The sequence below is a fragment of the Carex rostrata genome, chromosome 10 (assembly GCF_964058835.1).
Source record: "Carex rostrata chromosome 10, lpCarRost1.2, whole genome shotgun sequence".
NCBI lineage: Eukaryota > Viridiplantae > Streptophyta > Magnoliopsida > Poales > Cyperaceae > Carex > Carex rostrata.
In genome coordinates, this window is record NC_135927.1 from 8,735,050 (window position 1) to 8,752,602 (window position 17,553).

At 34.5% G+C, this 17,553-nt stretch overlaps 3 protein-coding genes across 3 annotated transcripts; 1 reads left to right on the forward strand and 2 right to left on the reverse strand.

Annotated features, from left to right (window-relative positions):
• The first annotated feature begins 1,535 nt into the window (after positions 1 to 1,535).
• LOC144560665 (epoxide hydrolase 1-like) lies at positions 1,536 to 4,767 on the forward strand. The gene is made up of 4 exons (XM_078309906.1): positions 1,536 to 1,986; positions 2,667 to 2,849; positions 2,919 to 3,160; positions 4,417 to 4,767. Exons 1-4 carry the CDS (start codon positions 1,699 to 1,701, stop codon positions 4,661 to 4,663), a joined length of 960 nt encoding a protein of 319 aa, XP_078166032.1. The 5' UTR covers positions 1,536 to 1,698; the 3' UTR covers positions 4,664 to 4,767.
• A 3,954-nt stretch (positions 4,768 to 8,721) lies between these two features.
• Positions 8,722 to 10,655, reverse strand: LOC144560664 (epoxide hydrolase 1-like). The gene is made up of 4 exons (XM_078309905.1): positions 10,306 to 10,655; positions 9,867 to 10,049; positions 9,522 to 9,760; positions 8,722 to 9,042 (listed from the first exon to the last, which is right to left on the reverse strand). The coding sequence occupies exons 1-4, from the start codon at positions 10,591 to 10,593 to the stop codon at positions 8,796 to 8,798; spliced, it is 957 nt and encodes a 318-aa protein (XP_078166031.1). The 5' UTR covers positions 10,594 to 10,655; the 3' UTR covers positions 8,722 to 8,795.
• A 2,195-nt stretch (positions 10,656 to 12,850) lies between these two features.
• Positions 12,851 to 16,904, reverse strand: NFD5 (pentatricopeptide (PPR) repeat-containing protein). Its single transcript, XM_078309851.1, has 3 exons — positions 16,340 to 16,904; positions 15,372 to 15,869; positions 12,851 to 14,219 (listed from the first exon to the last, which is right to left on the reverse strand). The coding sequence occupies exons 1-3, from the start codon at positions 16,826 to 16,828 to the stop codon at positions 13,146 to 13,148; spliced, it is 2,061 nt and encodes a 686-aa protein (XP_078165977.1). The 5' UTR covers positions 16,829 to 16,904; the 3' UTR covers positions 12,851 to 13,145.
• Positions 16,905 to 17,553: the final 649 nt, after the last annotated feature.

Here is a 17,553-nt window from a genome sequence, read left to right on the forward strand (position 1 = left end):
CCGACAAAAATTTACAACACTGTTGCAAAATAGTTGAAATTCAAGCTTTGCCAAAATTGGACGGCAAGTAGAAGCCGCCATAATTCAAATCAAGTCATCACCAACTCCAAGCAAAAGGAATAGGAATAGATGACGGAGCAAATTAATTTGGAAACAATCTCTTTTATGTGCATATATCCATTTATCGTCAAGCGTGTCAGACGCGTAGGCGACGTGTCCGTAATAGTCTATAATAGACGAACCACAACTCTAAGAAAATAAATAAAGAAAATAAGTATAAAATAATAGAAGATTTGTTCATAATTAAGTTTCACCCGCTCTTTTTGAACTATTACGAAGCAATTGAAATTTGTATTTTACTTTAAATTTTTTTAACTGCAATTCGATTAGATAATTTGAATATAGCGGATGCAGTCAAATAATTAATATCATTGTTACAAGATTCACGAATTATTTAGTTGACCGAATTATTCGCGAATAATTCACGAATTTTACGAATTTTTTTCTGAAATTTTCCTTTTTTTTTTTGCTTCCTTGTAGGACTGAGATTTCTAATACGAATAATTCCGAATAATTTCCGAATTATACCCGAATTATTTCCGTATCACGAATTTTTGACTTCGCCGAACCGAACCCGAATAATTCATTTGTCACTATGGTCTATTGGTGGAATCGATCAGAAAATTAAGATTGGAGATTGTTATGTGATTTTATTTTATTAATAAGGTAATAATATTATTTATTTAAAAAATGAATTTTTTAAAGACAATTTTTTTTTTCATTTATAAAGATACTTATCACCACTTTGCTTATGCATCCATCCGCCTACATTAATTAGGAATGTAAATTTGTGTAATACCGTGCTGTATCGTAGCTATTTATATCACAACAAGAATGAGACACTTTTTGCGAGGATAAAAAAATGACTTTTTGCAACAGACTACTCTTATTGTTCAGTTTTTTTCTTTTTGCGATGATATTTTTTTGCGACGGACTACCGTCATAAATGTATTTTTTCCCTCGCAAAAAGTATCTACTTTGTTGTAGTGATATCGTAATTTGGATTATATGTCGTGTTATGTCATAACTAAAATCAAGGAAAATTATCACAATACACGAATGCTAGCTCACAATACGTTAGTTACATGTGATAAATATAACGTGACTAGTTCCGTTGGATCATGTGTAATCAAGTTTATTGGTCATAAATGTTTAAAAATTTGTTAAATGACGAAATAATGTTTTTTTTTTTTTCTGAATTCTATGTTTGATTAAGAAAGAAAAATATTGAAAAGTTGTTATATGAAGAAATAATGTTGTAAAATCAATCGAAGCAACAAATGGAATTCACCTTGCTCTTGTGAGACTTCGACCGTGTAATTTTCCTTGCGTGTGAACGCTGATCGATATTGATTTATTAGTCGTAGCAAACAATTTTGAAGTCAAAAATAATAAACGTTAAGTGGCGTTATGGATTTGTAATGCATGCACAGAATAGTATCCTTGCGCTAGGTGCCATTAATTATATGTCAGCGATTTTGATTTTGCAACCGAACGTGCTTATCCGGCCTAGAAAAATATAATATAGTTAAGAACACTACTAACTCTCATATATATATCTCAAAAAAATCACCTATCCCAACACACACACATCAAAGGGAGGAAGGCGAGGAGGAAGATACAGAAAGAGAGACCAAGATGGAAGGAATATCTCACAAAACAATGGAGGTAAATGGCATCTCCATGCACATAGCCGAGAAAGGACCGGCTGATGGCCCAGCGATTTTATTCATTCATGGTTTCCCGGAGTTGTGGTACTCGTGGCGGCACCAGATATTGTCCCTGTCGGAACGTGGTTACCGTTGTATTGCACCCGACATGAGAGGATATGGTGACACCACTGTGCCTTCCTCAATATCCTCCTACACCATTTTTCACCTCGTCGGTGATCTCATCGCACTTCTCGACAACCTCTCTCTGCCTCAGGTAAATATTTAGTTTTGCAAAGGTTATTGCATGTACAATATAATGTTTGAGGCTTTGATCACCTTCAAATTTTGAATATTTAAATTTTTGTAGTACCTCATGGATTGCTTTGGTGGTCAGCAATATTTTTAAGGGTTCTCATGAAATTTTACGTTGTTTAAGGTTTCTTGTTGTAAAATGAATTAATCTTTTTTTTTGGATTAGGTACTTGTATTATATTGCAACTTGGCTGTCCTTTTCTTTTCTGAAAATGACCTGGTTTCCTGTCAATTTGTTTGCTATGACCTTGCGTTTTCAAGTTGGATTTCTCAACAAGTTAACTATAGCTAGCTTTAATAGATCTGTAGATACTGTGCTAAAAATTCCTAAAAAGATCTGTAAGTTAACTTTAAGCCGCATTTATCATAGGAAATTCAACAAATTAAATTTAAATAAATAAATATATCTTCCCTTAATTCTATTAGTTAAGTAGGATATAATAATAGGAAATGCATGCAACCTCAGTGGCTAAATATAATATTAGTTCTGAACTTAATAATAAATTACTCTACATTTGTTTGTGTGTGCATGAATGTTGTATTGAAATATGGAAATATTATGCTCAATTATATATCTTCATATCATAGAAAAGAAAAGGATGATTATTGAAAAATAAAAATGACATATATATGTTGCAACAGGTGTTTGTCGTAGGACATGACTGGGGAGCCATTATCGCGTGGAACTTGTGCATGTTCAGGCCTGATAGAGTGAAAGCACTCGTCAACCTAAGCGTTGCTTTTATACCTCGCAACCCAGCTGTCAAAACAGTCGATCACTTTCGATCTCTTTATGGCGATAACTATTATGTTTGCCGCTACCAGGTTCTTCCTTTATTAGTTATAATTTGATAGCACAAATGAGCAAAACTAACTGATCAAATTTTGAATTAGGAATATGGGGTTGCAGAAAAAGAATATGAGAGCATGGATTCTAAATTGTTCTTCAAAATAACTACGACAATGAGCGCCGCGGGAGGGCCGTTACCTTTCTCAAAGGCATCAATGGAATCTTGTAAAGAGGCATGCGAAGTGTTGCCATCTTGGCTCTCAGAGGAGGATATTGAATACTATGCATCCAAGTTTGAGAAATCTGGCTTCACCGGAGGGATTAATTACTATCGTTGTGTGGACTTGTAAGTTAATTATAATTTATTTCATTTTCCTTTAACTTTATCTCTGTTAGAATCTCTCTTAGGCCATGAAAAGCTGGCATAACATAGTTGGAAGAATTAAACTCTTATTTATTAACAAAGAGAAAACTGGCATAATCTCTCTAACCAAGTTGTTATAGGAACCAACAAATAATATATATATATCAACAATGAGGTTTTTTAAGCATATTTGACCAGCAAAAAATATTTATAGTAATTAGTTTGTCTATATTTGACCAACTGCATGCAATGTCTATACATATATACAAAATTAAGTAGAAATAACCAATGAATTAATTAGTAGCTAGATTCAAAGATGCTGTGGTCAAACCTTTTGTGGCTAATATTCCGGATTGCAATATAATGAAAACCAATTAAATAGGTGGCTAATAATCCGGGTGAGTAAATCAATCAATTAATATATATATATATATATATATATATATATATATAGAGAGAGAGAGAGAGAGGGGGGGGGGGGGGGGGGGGGTTGGCTAAGATCAAAGTGGTAGTTCCTGAGCTTTGGTGCTACCAATTCGTTTTTTAATTTTCAAAGTTCAAAACGTCGATCCGAACCGTTCAAGTTGTTCTCCATATTAAATTGTGCTTGGAGACCAAATTTTACATTTTTCTGTATTTTTTACTATTTATTAAGCCGCTTTGAAAATCGCTGATTCAACGGTAGCTTAACAAAACAGTAAAATCAGAAGCCACCATTGGATGAGCTGTTTTTCAAAGTAGCTTAATAAATAGTAAAAAAATTCAGAAAAATATAAAATTTGGTCTCCAAGTACAATTTAATATGGAGAACAATTTGAACGGTTCGGATCGATGTTTTGAACTTTAAAAATTGGAAAACGAATTGGTAGCACCAAAGCTCAGAAACTACCACTTTGATCTTAGCCAACCTTTCTCTATATATATATATTATTAAGTAAAAAAATTCCAAAAAATGTAAAATTTGATCTGCAAGCACATTTTAATATATCCATTATGTTGAACGGTTTGGATCGACTGTTTGGACTTTGAAAACTTTGAAAATGCACGATGTTATCCGATGTCACTAAAAAAGGGTGTCATCCGATCCCTCCTCATATATATATTAATTCTTAATATAAGTGTTCCGGTAAATGTTTAAATTATTACTCTTTAACAGTTTCTGATACTAAAACTACTATTTCTTTGTTATTATTATCTCTCAATTGCTCAGTTCATCTTATGTATATGTAATTTCACAGAAATTGGGAGTTAACGGCACCGTGGACAAGTGCAAAGGTAGAAGTACCGACAAAATACATCGTCGGCGATCTCGATCTTACATATCACTATCCTGGTATCCAAGATTTCATTCATAAGGGTGGATTAAAAGGCCATGTGCCTTTGCTCAAGGAAGCAGTTGTAGTGAAAGGAGCAGGCCACTTTGTACAACAAGAGAGAGCACAAGTCATTAGTGATCACATTTATGATTTCGTTAAGATGTTTTGAGCTAGCTACATATGCATGTATCGTGTTTTGAGAAGAAGTTTGATAATACTCTCAAATAAATATGTATTATAATTACTTTGATAATTAAGTATTCGTTTTGTTTTCTTTAATGGTTTTCTAGGACGCAAAACAAAGGTTTGTGATATAATTTTCAATTAAGCTACTAGAGCAACCGGGCGATTTAAAATTGCAATGAATAAACATCACGCCGCAAACAAACAAAAAATGAATTAAACATGTGACTTTCATGAGAATTCATAAAATAACTATGAAGCATCACATAATGTATGTGATATTGTATATTTAAGTTTGTTTGCATTCCAAACTTTAGAAACAATAGCCGCAACATTTATTGTTTTCCTAGTTCCAACAGTTAAATTTTGTATTACGAAATATTTTTTTTTTGAAGGTCAGGGGCAAGTTGCCCTCCGACAATTTTGTATTAAATAAAATAGAGAGTAATATTTACAGGGTCACCTCAGCATATCAAATTTTCACTAATCTACCTATTTTGAATAAGTTACAGCCAATAAAATACAAAATCCTCGCACAAAGTCTCTCTCTAAATCACCTCCTCTAGATGGAGTGAGCAGCTTATAAAACAGCCTGCCAAAGCTTGATTTAATTTGTGAGCATGCTTCATTTGCCAGTATTCGCGCCGTCTTCCTCTCTCTTGTGAATGTTCGCCTATTTCGCTCGCGCCAAAGGGCCCATGTAGCACCTGCCCATGTGATATCCCAGTTTCTTTTATCTGAGACCCCCAGATTCCTACGAGTCCGTAACCAAATCCTGACTATGCCTCCCCGATGGATTGTGTTAAGTTGTATTTGCAAGGAGATGGAGAGGAGCTGCCAGAATTGTTTGGCATAAGGACATGACCATAGAATATGGTCCCTTTCTTCTAAAGTTGAAGCAATCCGGTGATTTAATTTTGTGATATAATTTTGGGGTTTAGGGTAGGAGGAATTTAATTAAATATTACTTTGTGATATAATTTTGGGGTTTGGGGATTTAATTAAACCCAGGAACTAAATTCCTCCTGCTACTGAAAGGTTGCATTGTGGTACGTGTTGACTATTTAATATAAATAGATCAACTAGTTTTATTTGTTTTCTCATTTTAGTTTGTAACAATCAAACAAGCCAGATAATAAAAAAATGCATCTTTACAGACAATTTACTTTGTTATTTGAAATATTCTGAAAAATCAGTTAATAGAATCAGTTTCTCTTTTTGGATTTTTTTAAATGTCTAATATAATAACAAGCCTTTGGCTTAGTGGTAAAAGACACTAACTTTCAAACTTTAATTGTTATCTCCTCCAAGCATTCAAGCAACCATTTGATCTCCAAGTTATTTAAAGTAAAAATAATAATGAACACATTCAAGTGTTGAATTTTTCATTGTAATTAAATATAAAAAAGGTCTTAAAATGAACAGAATATCATGTCTAATAAAAAAAATAATTATTATCTCATTCCTATTTGATGTCCTCATTCGACAACGGTCAGGATTAAAAGTTCAAACAATCAAATCTAATAAGCCACTAGATGAACAATTATGATCAATGAAGAACTTAATTCAATGCCGGAGTAAATATGTGATATAATATGTAAGGTACCTGATATAATCAGATTAGATCCAACAGTATAATTTGCACGACTTTTAAAGTGAGTCTATATTTTAAATAAGGTCTTCAATCTAGGCCCGAGTTAATATAGGCCCATAAAAATCCCATCCGAATAGCATAATATGGTCTTTAATCTAGGCCCAAGTTATCTTATTTTTTATTTTCAAGCCCAAAGATATTTTGTAATTTCTTTTAGGCCCAGCTCAGCATTTTGGAATCAAATTTGGAAACAAGCTGCAAATTTAGAAAAGAAATCAATGAATCAAATCAACAAAAAAACAATAATGTTTTATCGAATGTGCGTCGAGACCATGCAGTGAAAATTTATTAAAGCCAAAAGCAAGCATTCATAGTATATATTCATAGTTCAATTTGAATGTATGTGGACTTCTTTATCCTAATCAAACATGTCATAAAATTATAACTATGAGTTTACAAAAACAATAAAATACCAGAACAAATTTATAATATTATGTTTATCCTTCTAAAAAACTCTCAAATAGTTCATTTCTCTACATCTGATGCTTACACAAGCGTAAACCTAAATGTCATTATGTATATGTCCAAAGTAGAAAAATGCTCATATGATCTCGAATACCGATCAACTAAAAGACTGATTTCTTTCTTAGACATGCTACATATATAAAAAAAATTAATGAAAGGTAAAATAGATAGTATTTAAATTTAAATGAGTTTTAATATAAAAAGCATTAAAATAGATAAATTTGTGTTTCAGCAGGTAAATTTGATATTATTAATTTTAGAGAGAGAAATACGTGATCATGTCGTTTAAATAGATAGTACTGTATTATGTGAATGTGGTAATACTGCTTTCATGATTGTGTCGTTTAAATAGATAGTACTGTATTCATACCTGATGATATAATATATAACATTGCATTCTTTGGTCGTTATTTTCTTTCTTTCTGTTTTGGTTTTTTCTTTTTCTTTTACTCAAATAAGGATTCATGATTTATGTTTTTGTGTGATGCTGGTTTCTGGATAGTTTTAGAGGGTCTCCTAATGATGCCACTCTGGTATGAATGATGGGTGCAATGATGTATTTCAATATGGTATGCAAGATAGGTTTAATCTAATTTGTTTCATGTATGCCGAAGTAACAAATAAATTTTGCTTGTTTCTTCTAATTTGTTCTCTGATTCAATTGTGTTATTTGTCTCAATACTAAGTGCTGGTGTAAACCATTTGAACCTGACTAATATATATCTTTATTAAAGGAATGTTTGTTTTCTTAGATTGGTCTAGTTGATTAAGCATCCATATACTGTGAATTAAATTAGTTAAGCAAAGCTCCATATGTTAGTTTCTATCAAACATAATTAAATTGAAAGCAATTTATTTATTATTCGTATTTTTACTTAATTTTTGGATGTGAGCTAATTTATATATGGCCATATGCATATTAGGTTTTCTTACATGGTCATTAAAATTATCTTTGTAGAAAGGATAAGTTTTTGGGACTTAAATACAAGTTCATCAAGCACAATTGCGTACCGAGCTGGTGCTGGTACAAGCGTACTGAACTGATGCTGGTACAAGTGTTGAAGTGTATCGGACTGGTACATACTGGTTCTGGTAAAAGAAACTGCTACATGGACAGAGAAGAAAGAACATACTGGAGTGGTACGAAGAGGCGATGACCCAGATACCTTTCGCTTCAACTTTTAAATGTCAGGGACTTCATCCTAACATTTACAATTATTGTGATTTTAAGAATTTATAATAGCAACTGATGCTTGCAATTTAATAATTATTTGGATACAAAATTTGTATTGTTGTAATACTAATTTAATATTTAATTAGAATATTTTGGCGATATTATTATTTTGTAAATTCATAATTTTATCCAGTGTTAACATTCAGCATTTTATTAAATATGATGCATTTATTTATACTAGTATTCATCATGTTATTGTTTATTAATCAAAATTCAAACATTTTAAAATGAAAAATAGGATTTCCTACTATTAATCCTACGGTACAACCAAACACTCATTTTAGCACATTCCCATAATAAATCCACTCCATACCCGTATCCATGGGTTCCTATCCTATTTTTTCAAAAGTGGATTCCCATACCCGTCAAATCCCATCCCGTGTAATCCCGTGACATCCGAACAAGGCCTAATAGAAAAAAAAAACATATTTATATCGGTATACTCTCGCAGTTTCTGTCTCATTCTTGTAGTATTGCAATACAATCCAGATATAATTACTTGTGAGTCGTTAGGATTGCAATCCACCTTGCTAATGTAAATATTTTGTAAAATTTGATAATTTTTATGTTCTTTTAATGAAATGAATAAAAAAATTGAGCTTTTGAGTCATAGTGAACATAGTGAAAAAAAAACCCCTAAAACAAATACTAATTCATCAGAGTAATTAAAATACATATTCTAGAGTAATAACAATTCCAACACTTTTATTGCCAAATTGCTCACAACAAATCAAATTATTGAAGAAAACAAGATATTTGGCTTGCTTAAAACATTTTGATGAAGTCATAAATGTGATCACTTATTTCTTGTGCTCTCTCTTGCTGTATAAAGTGCCCTGCTCCTGGTACTACAACTATTTCCTTGAGCAAAGGTACATAGCTCTTCATTCCACCCTTATGAATGAAATCTTGGATGCCAGGAAAGCGATATGAACTATCACGATCGCCGACGATGTATTTTGTCGGTACATCTACCTTTGAACTTGTCCACGGTGCCGTCAATTCCCAATTTCTGTTGAAGTTACATCAGGATTAGTTGACAATTGATAACAGTGAAATGGTTGTTGTAATAAAAGAAATTGTTAACAGAGTAATTTTCTAACAAACATTGATCTAATTAAATGAGTGTGAACAAGGTTGCAAATGCTTAATTATTTCATTATAACAGTAATTCAATTAATTAGGTTGCTTAGTTAATATTATGTTACAACCCGGAATAATTTCATTATGAAAATAATTTAATTTAGATTGAGTTACAACCCGAATTAGCCACATATGAATCTTTACCTCTTTTAATAACTTAATTAGTGTGAAGAACCAACAAATTAATATGTTTAGCCCAATATATAACTATAATGCATTTAACGGAAAACAAAGGAGTGAATATTGCAATTACGCCAAATAAATAAGAGTACAAAAATTCCATGCTAAATGCTTCTCATTCCTAAGAGATAATTAGAGGAAAATGAAATTTTTTTTTAATAAACTTACAAGTCTAAGCAACGATAGTAATTCATCCCTCCTGTGAAGCCAGATTTCTCAAACTTGGATGCAATGTATTCAATATCTTCCTCTGAGAGCCAAGATGGCAACACATCAGGCTCTTTATAAGATTCTAACGATGCCTTGGACAAAGATATCGTCCCTCCCCCGCCGCTCATTGTCAGAATTTTTTTTATTAGCAACTTAGAATCCATGCTCGCAAATTCTTCATCTGCTAATCCGTATTCCTGATTCAAAATTTGATCTGTTACTTCTGCAAATTTGCACTATAAAAGTACACAGCAAAGATTAATAAACTATATATATATAATAGAGTACTAATGGATGGAGAACCTGGAAGCGGCAAACATAATAGTTATCGCCATAAAGAGATCGAAAGTAATCAACTGCTTTGACAGCGGGATTGCGAGGCATAAAAGGTACGCTTAGGTTGACGAGTGCTTTCACTCTGTCAGGCCTGAACATGCACAGTTGCCACGCGATGATGGCACCCCAATCATGTCCTACCACAAACACCTGTTGCAACATATATATGTCATTTTCATTTTTCAATCATCCTTTTCTTTTCTATCATATGAAGATAATAGAGCATAATATTTCCAATTTTATGGTTTGGAGCTCATGATTTTCAAACTTTTATCCTGTTTTTACAATTAATGTAAGAACTTTATGTTGTTCCTTTCTCACCTAAGCAATTATTCAAAAATTTGATGGCGCTTAAATTGAGCCTCAAGCACTCTATGCAATAACCTTTGCAAAACTAAATATTTACTTGGGGTAGAGAGAGGTTGTCCAGAAGTGCGATGAGGTCACCAATAAGGTGAAAAAAGGTGTAGGAGGAGACTGAAGAAGGAGCACTAGTGTCACCGAATCCTCTCATGTCGGGTGCAATACAGCGGAAGCCGTGTTCCGAAAGGGACAGTATCTGGTGCCGCCACGAGTACCACAACTCAGGAAAACCATGAATGAATAAAATTGTTGGACCATCAGCGGGTCCTTTCTCGGCTACATGCATGGAGATGCCGTTTACCTCGATTGTTTTGTGAGATATGCCTTCCATCTTGGTCTCTCTTTCCTCTCCCCCCTCTTTGCCTTTATTATTTCTTACTCCCTTTGGGGTGGGTGTGTGGAAATAGGTGATATGTTTGAGAGAGAGTTAGTAAGTGTTCTTATATTATATTTTGTAGGTGGTCTGGCTGTATGAAGAGAAAGTCTAATTAATGATCTACATTGTAAATTTAAGGTTAAACACTACATGTTTTTACTTATTTGGAATAATTTCATGTATACCTGTTTTGAAGCGACATGCATGCGTGGATCTTAAAGCAGATTAGACGATAGAGAAACCCATCAGACCCATTTCTACACCTAAATGTCACTGTATATATGTCATAAGTAAATAAAATAAACCATTTGCCCTCGAAAACTAATTAAATATAAGACTGACATTTTTCTTAAATAAATGAAGAAATACATCATTTTAAAAATTTTGAGGGATATACGTGAAATTTCTCCTATTTATTTTATCATTGAACAAATTGAAAAGCTCAATTCCTATCAAAAATTGATGTTTCTCTCAATTTGTATTAATTATTACGCCGCCAGTGATGCGTTACAATAATAATAATAATAATAATATAAAATCAAGCGAGAGCTCCAATTAAAAAAACTTGTGCAACTAGCTAATTGAACAAAAACCAATCAATCTGAGGTTAAATTTTTAAAAATTAAAAAGTATTGGAATCCGCTACTTACAGATCCTGACTACTCGCCTATAATTGAGTCAGACGAACATGCAGCTGCTCCTAATAAAAGAACGGATCCAAACGAATCTGAATAAAATAATGAAATGATTACAATAATTTATGAAAAGAATCTTTTAACGTGATCCACACTTTCCTCCTCGTGTCTATCAAAAAATAATATTATTATGACCTACCGTTATTTTTCTTAATTTAATTTGAACAATAAAAATCACTAATAAAGAGAAAAAATATAATATATCATCAAATAAAATATAAGATGCAGAATAGAGGACTTAGCAATGAGCAACACTAGCTACAAGTAGTCTCTCTCGTGTTTTGTTTTGCACTTGATTTATTTTTTGTAACAGCGTTATGCCATTTTAAATTTTGGAAATAAACTTTTACAAGTATGTCACAGTCAATGTTAACATTGATGTTATAGATTTTTCTCAGTATGCATATGCACTTCGGTCCGATTCAAACCGTTCATTATGATTTTATATGAAAATATATTTGAAGATCAAATTTTATATTTTTAGGATTTTAATTTTAGCTTTTAGATAGGTAGGAAATTACTTTAGAATGGTTCTTGAATTTTAGATCAAGTGATTTTGTACCCATCTAAAAAATATTGTAAAAAAAAATAAAATAAGTAAAGTTTGACATGCAAATATATTTTGGTATTGAGATCATGATGAGTAGAACGGATCAACTATTTGAAATTAAAAAATGGAGATTTGCATTCATAGTACGGACCAAAAGTGCACTATGTATAGTATCTAGAGTATTAACAATACCCTTAACGGGTATACCCTACCCTACCCGCCCGTGCCCGCCGCCCGGGGTACCCGTGCCCGAGCCCGGGTATGGGTCGGGTACTCAGGTACGCGGGTAAGGGCAAAAACCGGACCGGACCCGGTTTTTTTGATCAATACCCGACCATACCCTACCCGACTATACCCGTACCCGACTAAACCCGTACCCGACTACCCGAGTATCCGTACCCGTATACCCGACCACTGTTCATGCCATTTCAAAATTCAAAATTTGTATTTTTTTCCCCCCAAAAAAATCAGAAAAAATCAGAAAAAACCAGAAAAAAAACCAACAAAAAAACAAAAACAAAAAAAACCAGAAAAAAAAAAACAACAAAAAAAAAAAAAAAAAAAAAAAAAAACCCGTACCCGCCTTACCCGTCAAGGGTACACGGGTAAGGGTATAGGACGGGTAGGGTATGGTTTTTGAAAATTATACCCGCCATACCCGTACCCGTATACCCTTGTACCCGAGTATACCCGTACCCGAGACGTACCCGTCCCGGGTATACCCGGGGTACCCGTACCCGCCCGAGTATAAATACACTAATAGTATCATAGCCTCACTCTTTTTTTCAATCTTTATAAATTAACAAAACATAAAACATGTATTTTCTTTGGAAGTACCTTTTCTTGAATTGAACCTAAAGAGACCTATCAATTCTCTTTGGGTCTCCATTATACAAAAGCTGACAACATGAGAGGTAAAAATTGAACCTAACTATTGCTAAAAGATATAAAAAGAGAAAGAAAAGGGAGTTTGAAAAACAAATGAAAGTATTTAGTTGTTTATGCTACACTTTTGGAGCACAAAATTTATAAGCCCAAAGACCAGCTCTCAGCTGTACTGCAGCACAGTAGACCACACAAAACAGTGCCACAATAAAAAAAAGGTACAGGAAAACTATTATATTTGCTCTGGCCTTTCAAAGTTCACCAACTGATGATTAAACAAAGGTCAAAAGAATTATTCAGAAATGCTAAAAAACAAACCAAGGAACAAACTAAAACACAGAAAGGACCACCTAAGCAACTGTCACAAAAGATCCAAATTACCACACCCTACCCGTCGGCTTCCTTGCCGGGTTCATCGACTTAGACGCTTTGATTGCAACCTGGATGGAATCAGACGGCTCCATCTTTAGTTCCTTCATCCATTCGACAACCCGCTCTGCATTATTTATGAACCCGCCCGATATCAGCCCCTTTGCAATCCGCTCCAGTTCATCACTCTCTAAGTCCTTTTTGCACTTTTTTAAAACCTTAAGTGACTCACTCATTTTACGCTTAGACTTGACCCGAGCGTACATGTCGCACAATATCACATGTAACTCTAACGAGTCCTTACCCGTTTCCCTGGCCAGACCCGCAAAGTGCTCTGCCTCATCAACCAATTGCAATCGACCCATCCAATCCGCAAGTGCAGTATTTGTATGAATGCCGGGCTTGAACCCCTTTTTTTCTAGGGTTAGCAACAAATCTAGGGCTAAATCCAAGGAGTTCTTCTTCATGTAAGCATGTACCATGCTAGCGGTACAAGAATCATGGGGTTCGTCATAAAATTTGGCCATTTCATCAAATAAGTTCCGTGCCTCTTCAGGAAATCCCAATTTACCATATGCTTTAATTAACGCGATATAACAATCCAAATCAAGATTTATATCTGAAAATTGCATCATATTCATCACAACCTGTGCATTAGTGACATCACCTTTTTCGGCAAATGATTTCAGTAACCCTACATAAATTTCAGCGGTTGGCTTAATATTCTCCTCCGCCTTCGACTTCGCCTCCATTTCATTGACAAGTGTTAACCCTTCTTTTGGCTGGCCCGCATTTATGCATGCTAATACCATGGAGGTGTACAGATCCAAATGGATGTTGAACCCGGCATCCTTTAGGGATTTGAAGTGCTTCCGAGTGACCTCAAGATTGCCTAATTTGGAATACATGTGAACCAGGGCTACATGGATCACAGCATCAGGTTCCAAACCTGCTTCGTTCATTTTTGAAAGGATTCGCTCAACTTTTTTGATTTGGTCTGATTTGTAATAATGGTCAATTAAAAATGAATAGTCCCGAATAGTTGGTTTGAAGGTTTCTTCATTTAGTAGTAATTCATACACCTGGAAAGAGTACATGTAAACAATAACCATAAGCAAGAATAGGGGTTTTATTATTTTGTAAATTTAAAACTCATTAATTGTTTAGCTTGCAGAAACTCAACTATTTCTTAGGTTCACACTAGTTACATTCGTTAATTGGGTTATATGCAGATTACAACCAACAGTTGAAGCTTACAAATATGCAGCATGAGCAATATGCACAAAAAAAAGGAGGCTATTAAAGTCAAATTCCACCTAAAATCTATGTTGTCCAGTAATTACAGATGTACCTCCCAACACATTTCCCTAGGGAATAGGGTTAAAATGCGCCATTGTTTTCGTGCCCAATCATGCCTCACATTGTTATCTCTATTTTCGAAGTTCAAATAGTTGAGATCAAAATCACTCAACATGATCTCCATATTAAGATGTGCTTGGAGACCAAATTTTATATTTTTTTAGATTTTTTCACTAATTTTTTAGATAGGTACAAAATCACTATTTTTCAGAAGATCCTGGACCATCCAAAAACAGTGATTTTGTACCTATAAAAAAAATAGTAAAAAATTTCCAAAAAATAGTAAAAAATTTCCAAAAAATATTAAAATTTAGTCTATTTGTTTTGGACCCAGGTGCTTAAAATCGCAACCCATCTTATCACAAGATAGGGGTATAATTCCCTATTTCCCTGTATGACCTAACCAGGACAGGATTTGTAGGCACATGACATTTTCCTCCTGAGTGAGGCTATGGTACTTTGCAAACCGCAAGTCAAACTGTCCAATGGATTCATATCTTCATTCTTTTTTTAATTTGAATAGTCGGTATGAACTGTTCAACATGATCTCGATATGAAAATGTACTAAGAGACCAAATTTTATATTTTTTAAATTTAATGGTCCAGAATTTTAGATCAAGTGATTTTCTACTCGTCTAAAAGTTAGTTAAAATATTCAAAAAAATATATAAAAATTAGTCTCCAAGTACATTTTCATATGGTGATTATGTTGAATAGTTCATATCGACTATTCAAACTTTGAAATCGAAGACATTGATCCATAGTACGGACCAATACATGCTATGCATAGTACCATAGCCTCACTCATCTATAAGCACTACAAATGTACAAATACAAGTATCAATATTCCTAAAACAAAATGTTGTAGTTCTTACCTTTAAATGAAGATCAACCAAACCCATTTCTTGTATCCTCCCAAGCAAACCTTCCCAATCAACCCTCTTGGGCCCCTCCATTAGTTCTTTCCACTCAGTCAATAATGGAGCCGGGCCCGCCTTTGGATTCAGATCCATTAACCTCTCCTCTAACTGTCTACACCTGGCTTCCACCAGTTTCGGTTCTTCAGGCACGAATTCCTTCTGGGCCATCTCAACCCGCTCCGCCACGTCAGCCCATTTCGGGTCAGATAAATCCAACCCGTATATCTTGTACTTAATCCGACTCTTTCTCTCTGGAAGAGCTGCTAAGTTTAATCTCTCTACCGGCTTTTCTTCTTCTCCTCTCTTCTTTTTAGTACCTTCTTCATGCATTTTTCCTAGGTTAGCGTAGAAATGTACTTCCTCATGCTTTTCACGGGCCCACTTGAATCGAAGCTCTCTTAGTAGTGGACCCCGAACGCCAATGTCAGTCGCAAAACGACACATTTCATTAACCTGTAACAGCAGCTTAAATCATGTTTTAATCCTAAGATGACAACTCTTCTTGCATGATTTATAACACTGAAATTGAAGTGTATGTATAACAAAACCAATCTATTGAGTTTATCTTGAAAAAATGCAGTAATTACTACAACTAAGTCTGACTTTGCATGCTAACCATACAAGACAACCCAACATTTTTTTTTTTTTGAATTATAGCACGGCAACCATTTGTTTTAGATGCCTCCAGGAATTTGACAACCACATTTGGTAATAAATAATTTAATTTGGAGACAATAATACATAAAACCCAACAAAAACCTTTATATGAATCCCACAAAAAGAAGCAGAATCATGCAACAAGTGAATTTCACAACCAAATTCTTATACTCTTCCCAATTTAGCCCTCTTTCATAAAAATCCATGAAAACCAGTGCATCCAAGTCTCTATAACTACTTTAATTGCACAACAAAAAAGACATCACCTCATCACAATGTATGTACTTCTTCAATTCCTCCCTCATTGCATCCCTTTTAATGGTCGCATTAACCGAACTACAAATCTCCCGAATTGTCTTCCATAAATCTTCACTCAGTTCAATATCCGGATCATCGCTCGGTGCACCAGACCCATCAAGCCTATGTATTACTTTCTGGCAAATCAACAGCAGCATTTCATCGAGCACATGGCGTGCGTGGTCGGGGAAGGCTTCAGCAAGCTTAGGACGTAGTAAATGCACAAAGCGGGAGAGGAACTCGTTCATGGGTTCATTCTCGATTAGGGTTTCGGAGGGAGATTCGGTTGTTTGGGTTGGGTTCGGGATTTGGAGGATTTTAGAAGGGAGAGAAGGAGGAGAGGGCTGAGAAGGGATGGTGTAGAGGCGGGATAGAGAAGAGAGGAGAGGTGGTGGTGAGTGGCGAAGGAGAGAGAAGCGAGAGCGGAGGTGGCGCGACAGTGAGAAGGCGGCTCTCATGGCGCAAAGCAAAGGGGGGAGAGAGAGAGAGAGAGACACCCAGTGAGAAAGAGGGTTTTACAAAGAAAACCGGGAGAGATATTCCAATGCAATAGGAAGAACCTGTTATTACAATCTCAACTGTTAATATTCATTGAGATATGCGCTTGGCAAAAAAATTTCAATGAGATTCGCGTATTAAAAATTGAACGGTTAAGATTTGAATAACATGTTCTTGTTATTCCATTGGAATAACACCAGATTTATGTCCGATAGAGACGGGTCGTAAACCCAAGTTCTTCCGAATTCGTATCATCTAAGGTAAAAGATTATTTCTGCTTCGATCTGGACCGTCTAATCAGAATCCGCACGTCTATTAAAGCGACTGGGCGTTCCAACTTCCACCTCGATCCGGATTGGTCCGGATTCCGATCGGACGGCCGTGATGCAAACAGAAGTATTATGTTACCTCAGAGGTTATTGTTACAGTTCTTCCTGGAGTTTTGACTCGGAGTTTGGATTAATGGGTAAGCGGGTTTAATTCATCATTTTCTTTTACATCCGCTAACTAATATGGTAGCAGTAGGAGGGGTAAAACGGATCCAATATGGATTAGATAATGGTACAACCATATCTTTCTTTGTTCATTTTTATTTTTCGGATGCGGGTACAGGATAGATATTAAATAAATATTGATACGGATCAAGTATTAAACGAATACAGATATATATATGAATTTGATATTA

Coding starts and splice junctions, on each gene's coding strand:
- LOC144560665 (XM_078309906.1), top strand. CDS start 1,699: ATGGAAGGAATATCTCACAAAACAATGGAGGTAAATGGCATCTCCATG. Junction 1,987..2,666: donor ACAACCTCTCTCTGCCTCAG/GTAAATATTTAG, acceptor ATGTTGCAACAG/GTGTTTGTCGTAGGACATGA. Junction 2,850..2,918: donor ATTATGTTTGCCGCTACCAG/GTTCTTCCTTTA, acceptor ATTTTGAATTAG/GAATATGGGGTTGCAGAAAA.
- LOC144560664 (XM_078309905.1), bottom strand. CDS start 10,593: ATGGAAGGCATATCTCACAAAACAATCGAGGTAAACGGCATCTCCATG. Junction 10,050..10,305: donor ACAACCTCTCTCTACCCCAA/GTAAATATTTAG, acceptor ATGTTGCAACAG/GTGTTTGTGGTAGGACATGA. Junction 9,043..9,521: donor TACTATCGTTGCTTAGACTT/GTAAGTTTATTA, acceptor TAACTTCAACAG/AAATTGGGAATTGACGGCAC.
- NFD5 (XM_078309851.1), bottom strand. CDS start 16,828: ATGAGAGCCGCCTTCTCACTGTCGCGCCACCTCCGCTCTCGCTTCTCT. Junction 15,870..16,339: donor AGTACATACATTGTGATGAG/GTGATGTCTTTT, acceptor CTGCTGTTACAG/GTTAATGAAATGTGTCGTTT. Junction 14,220..15,371: donor TGGTTGATCTTCATTTAAAG/GTAAGAACTACA, acceptor TACTCTTTCCAG/GTGTATGAATTACTACTAAA.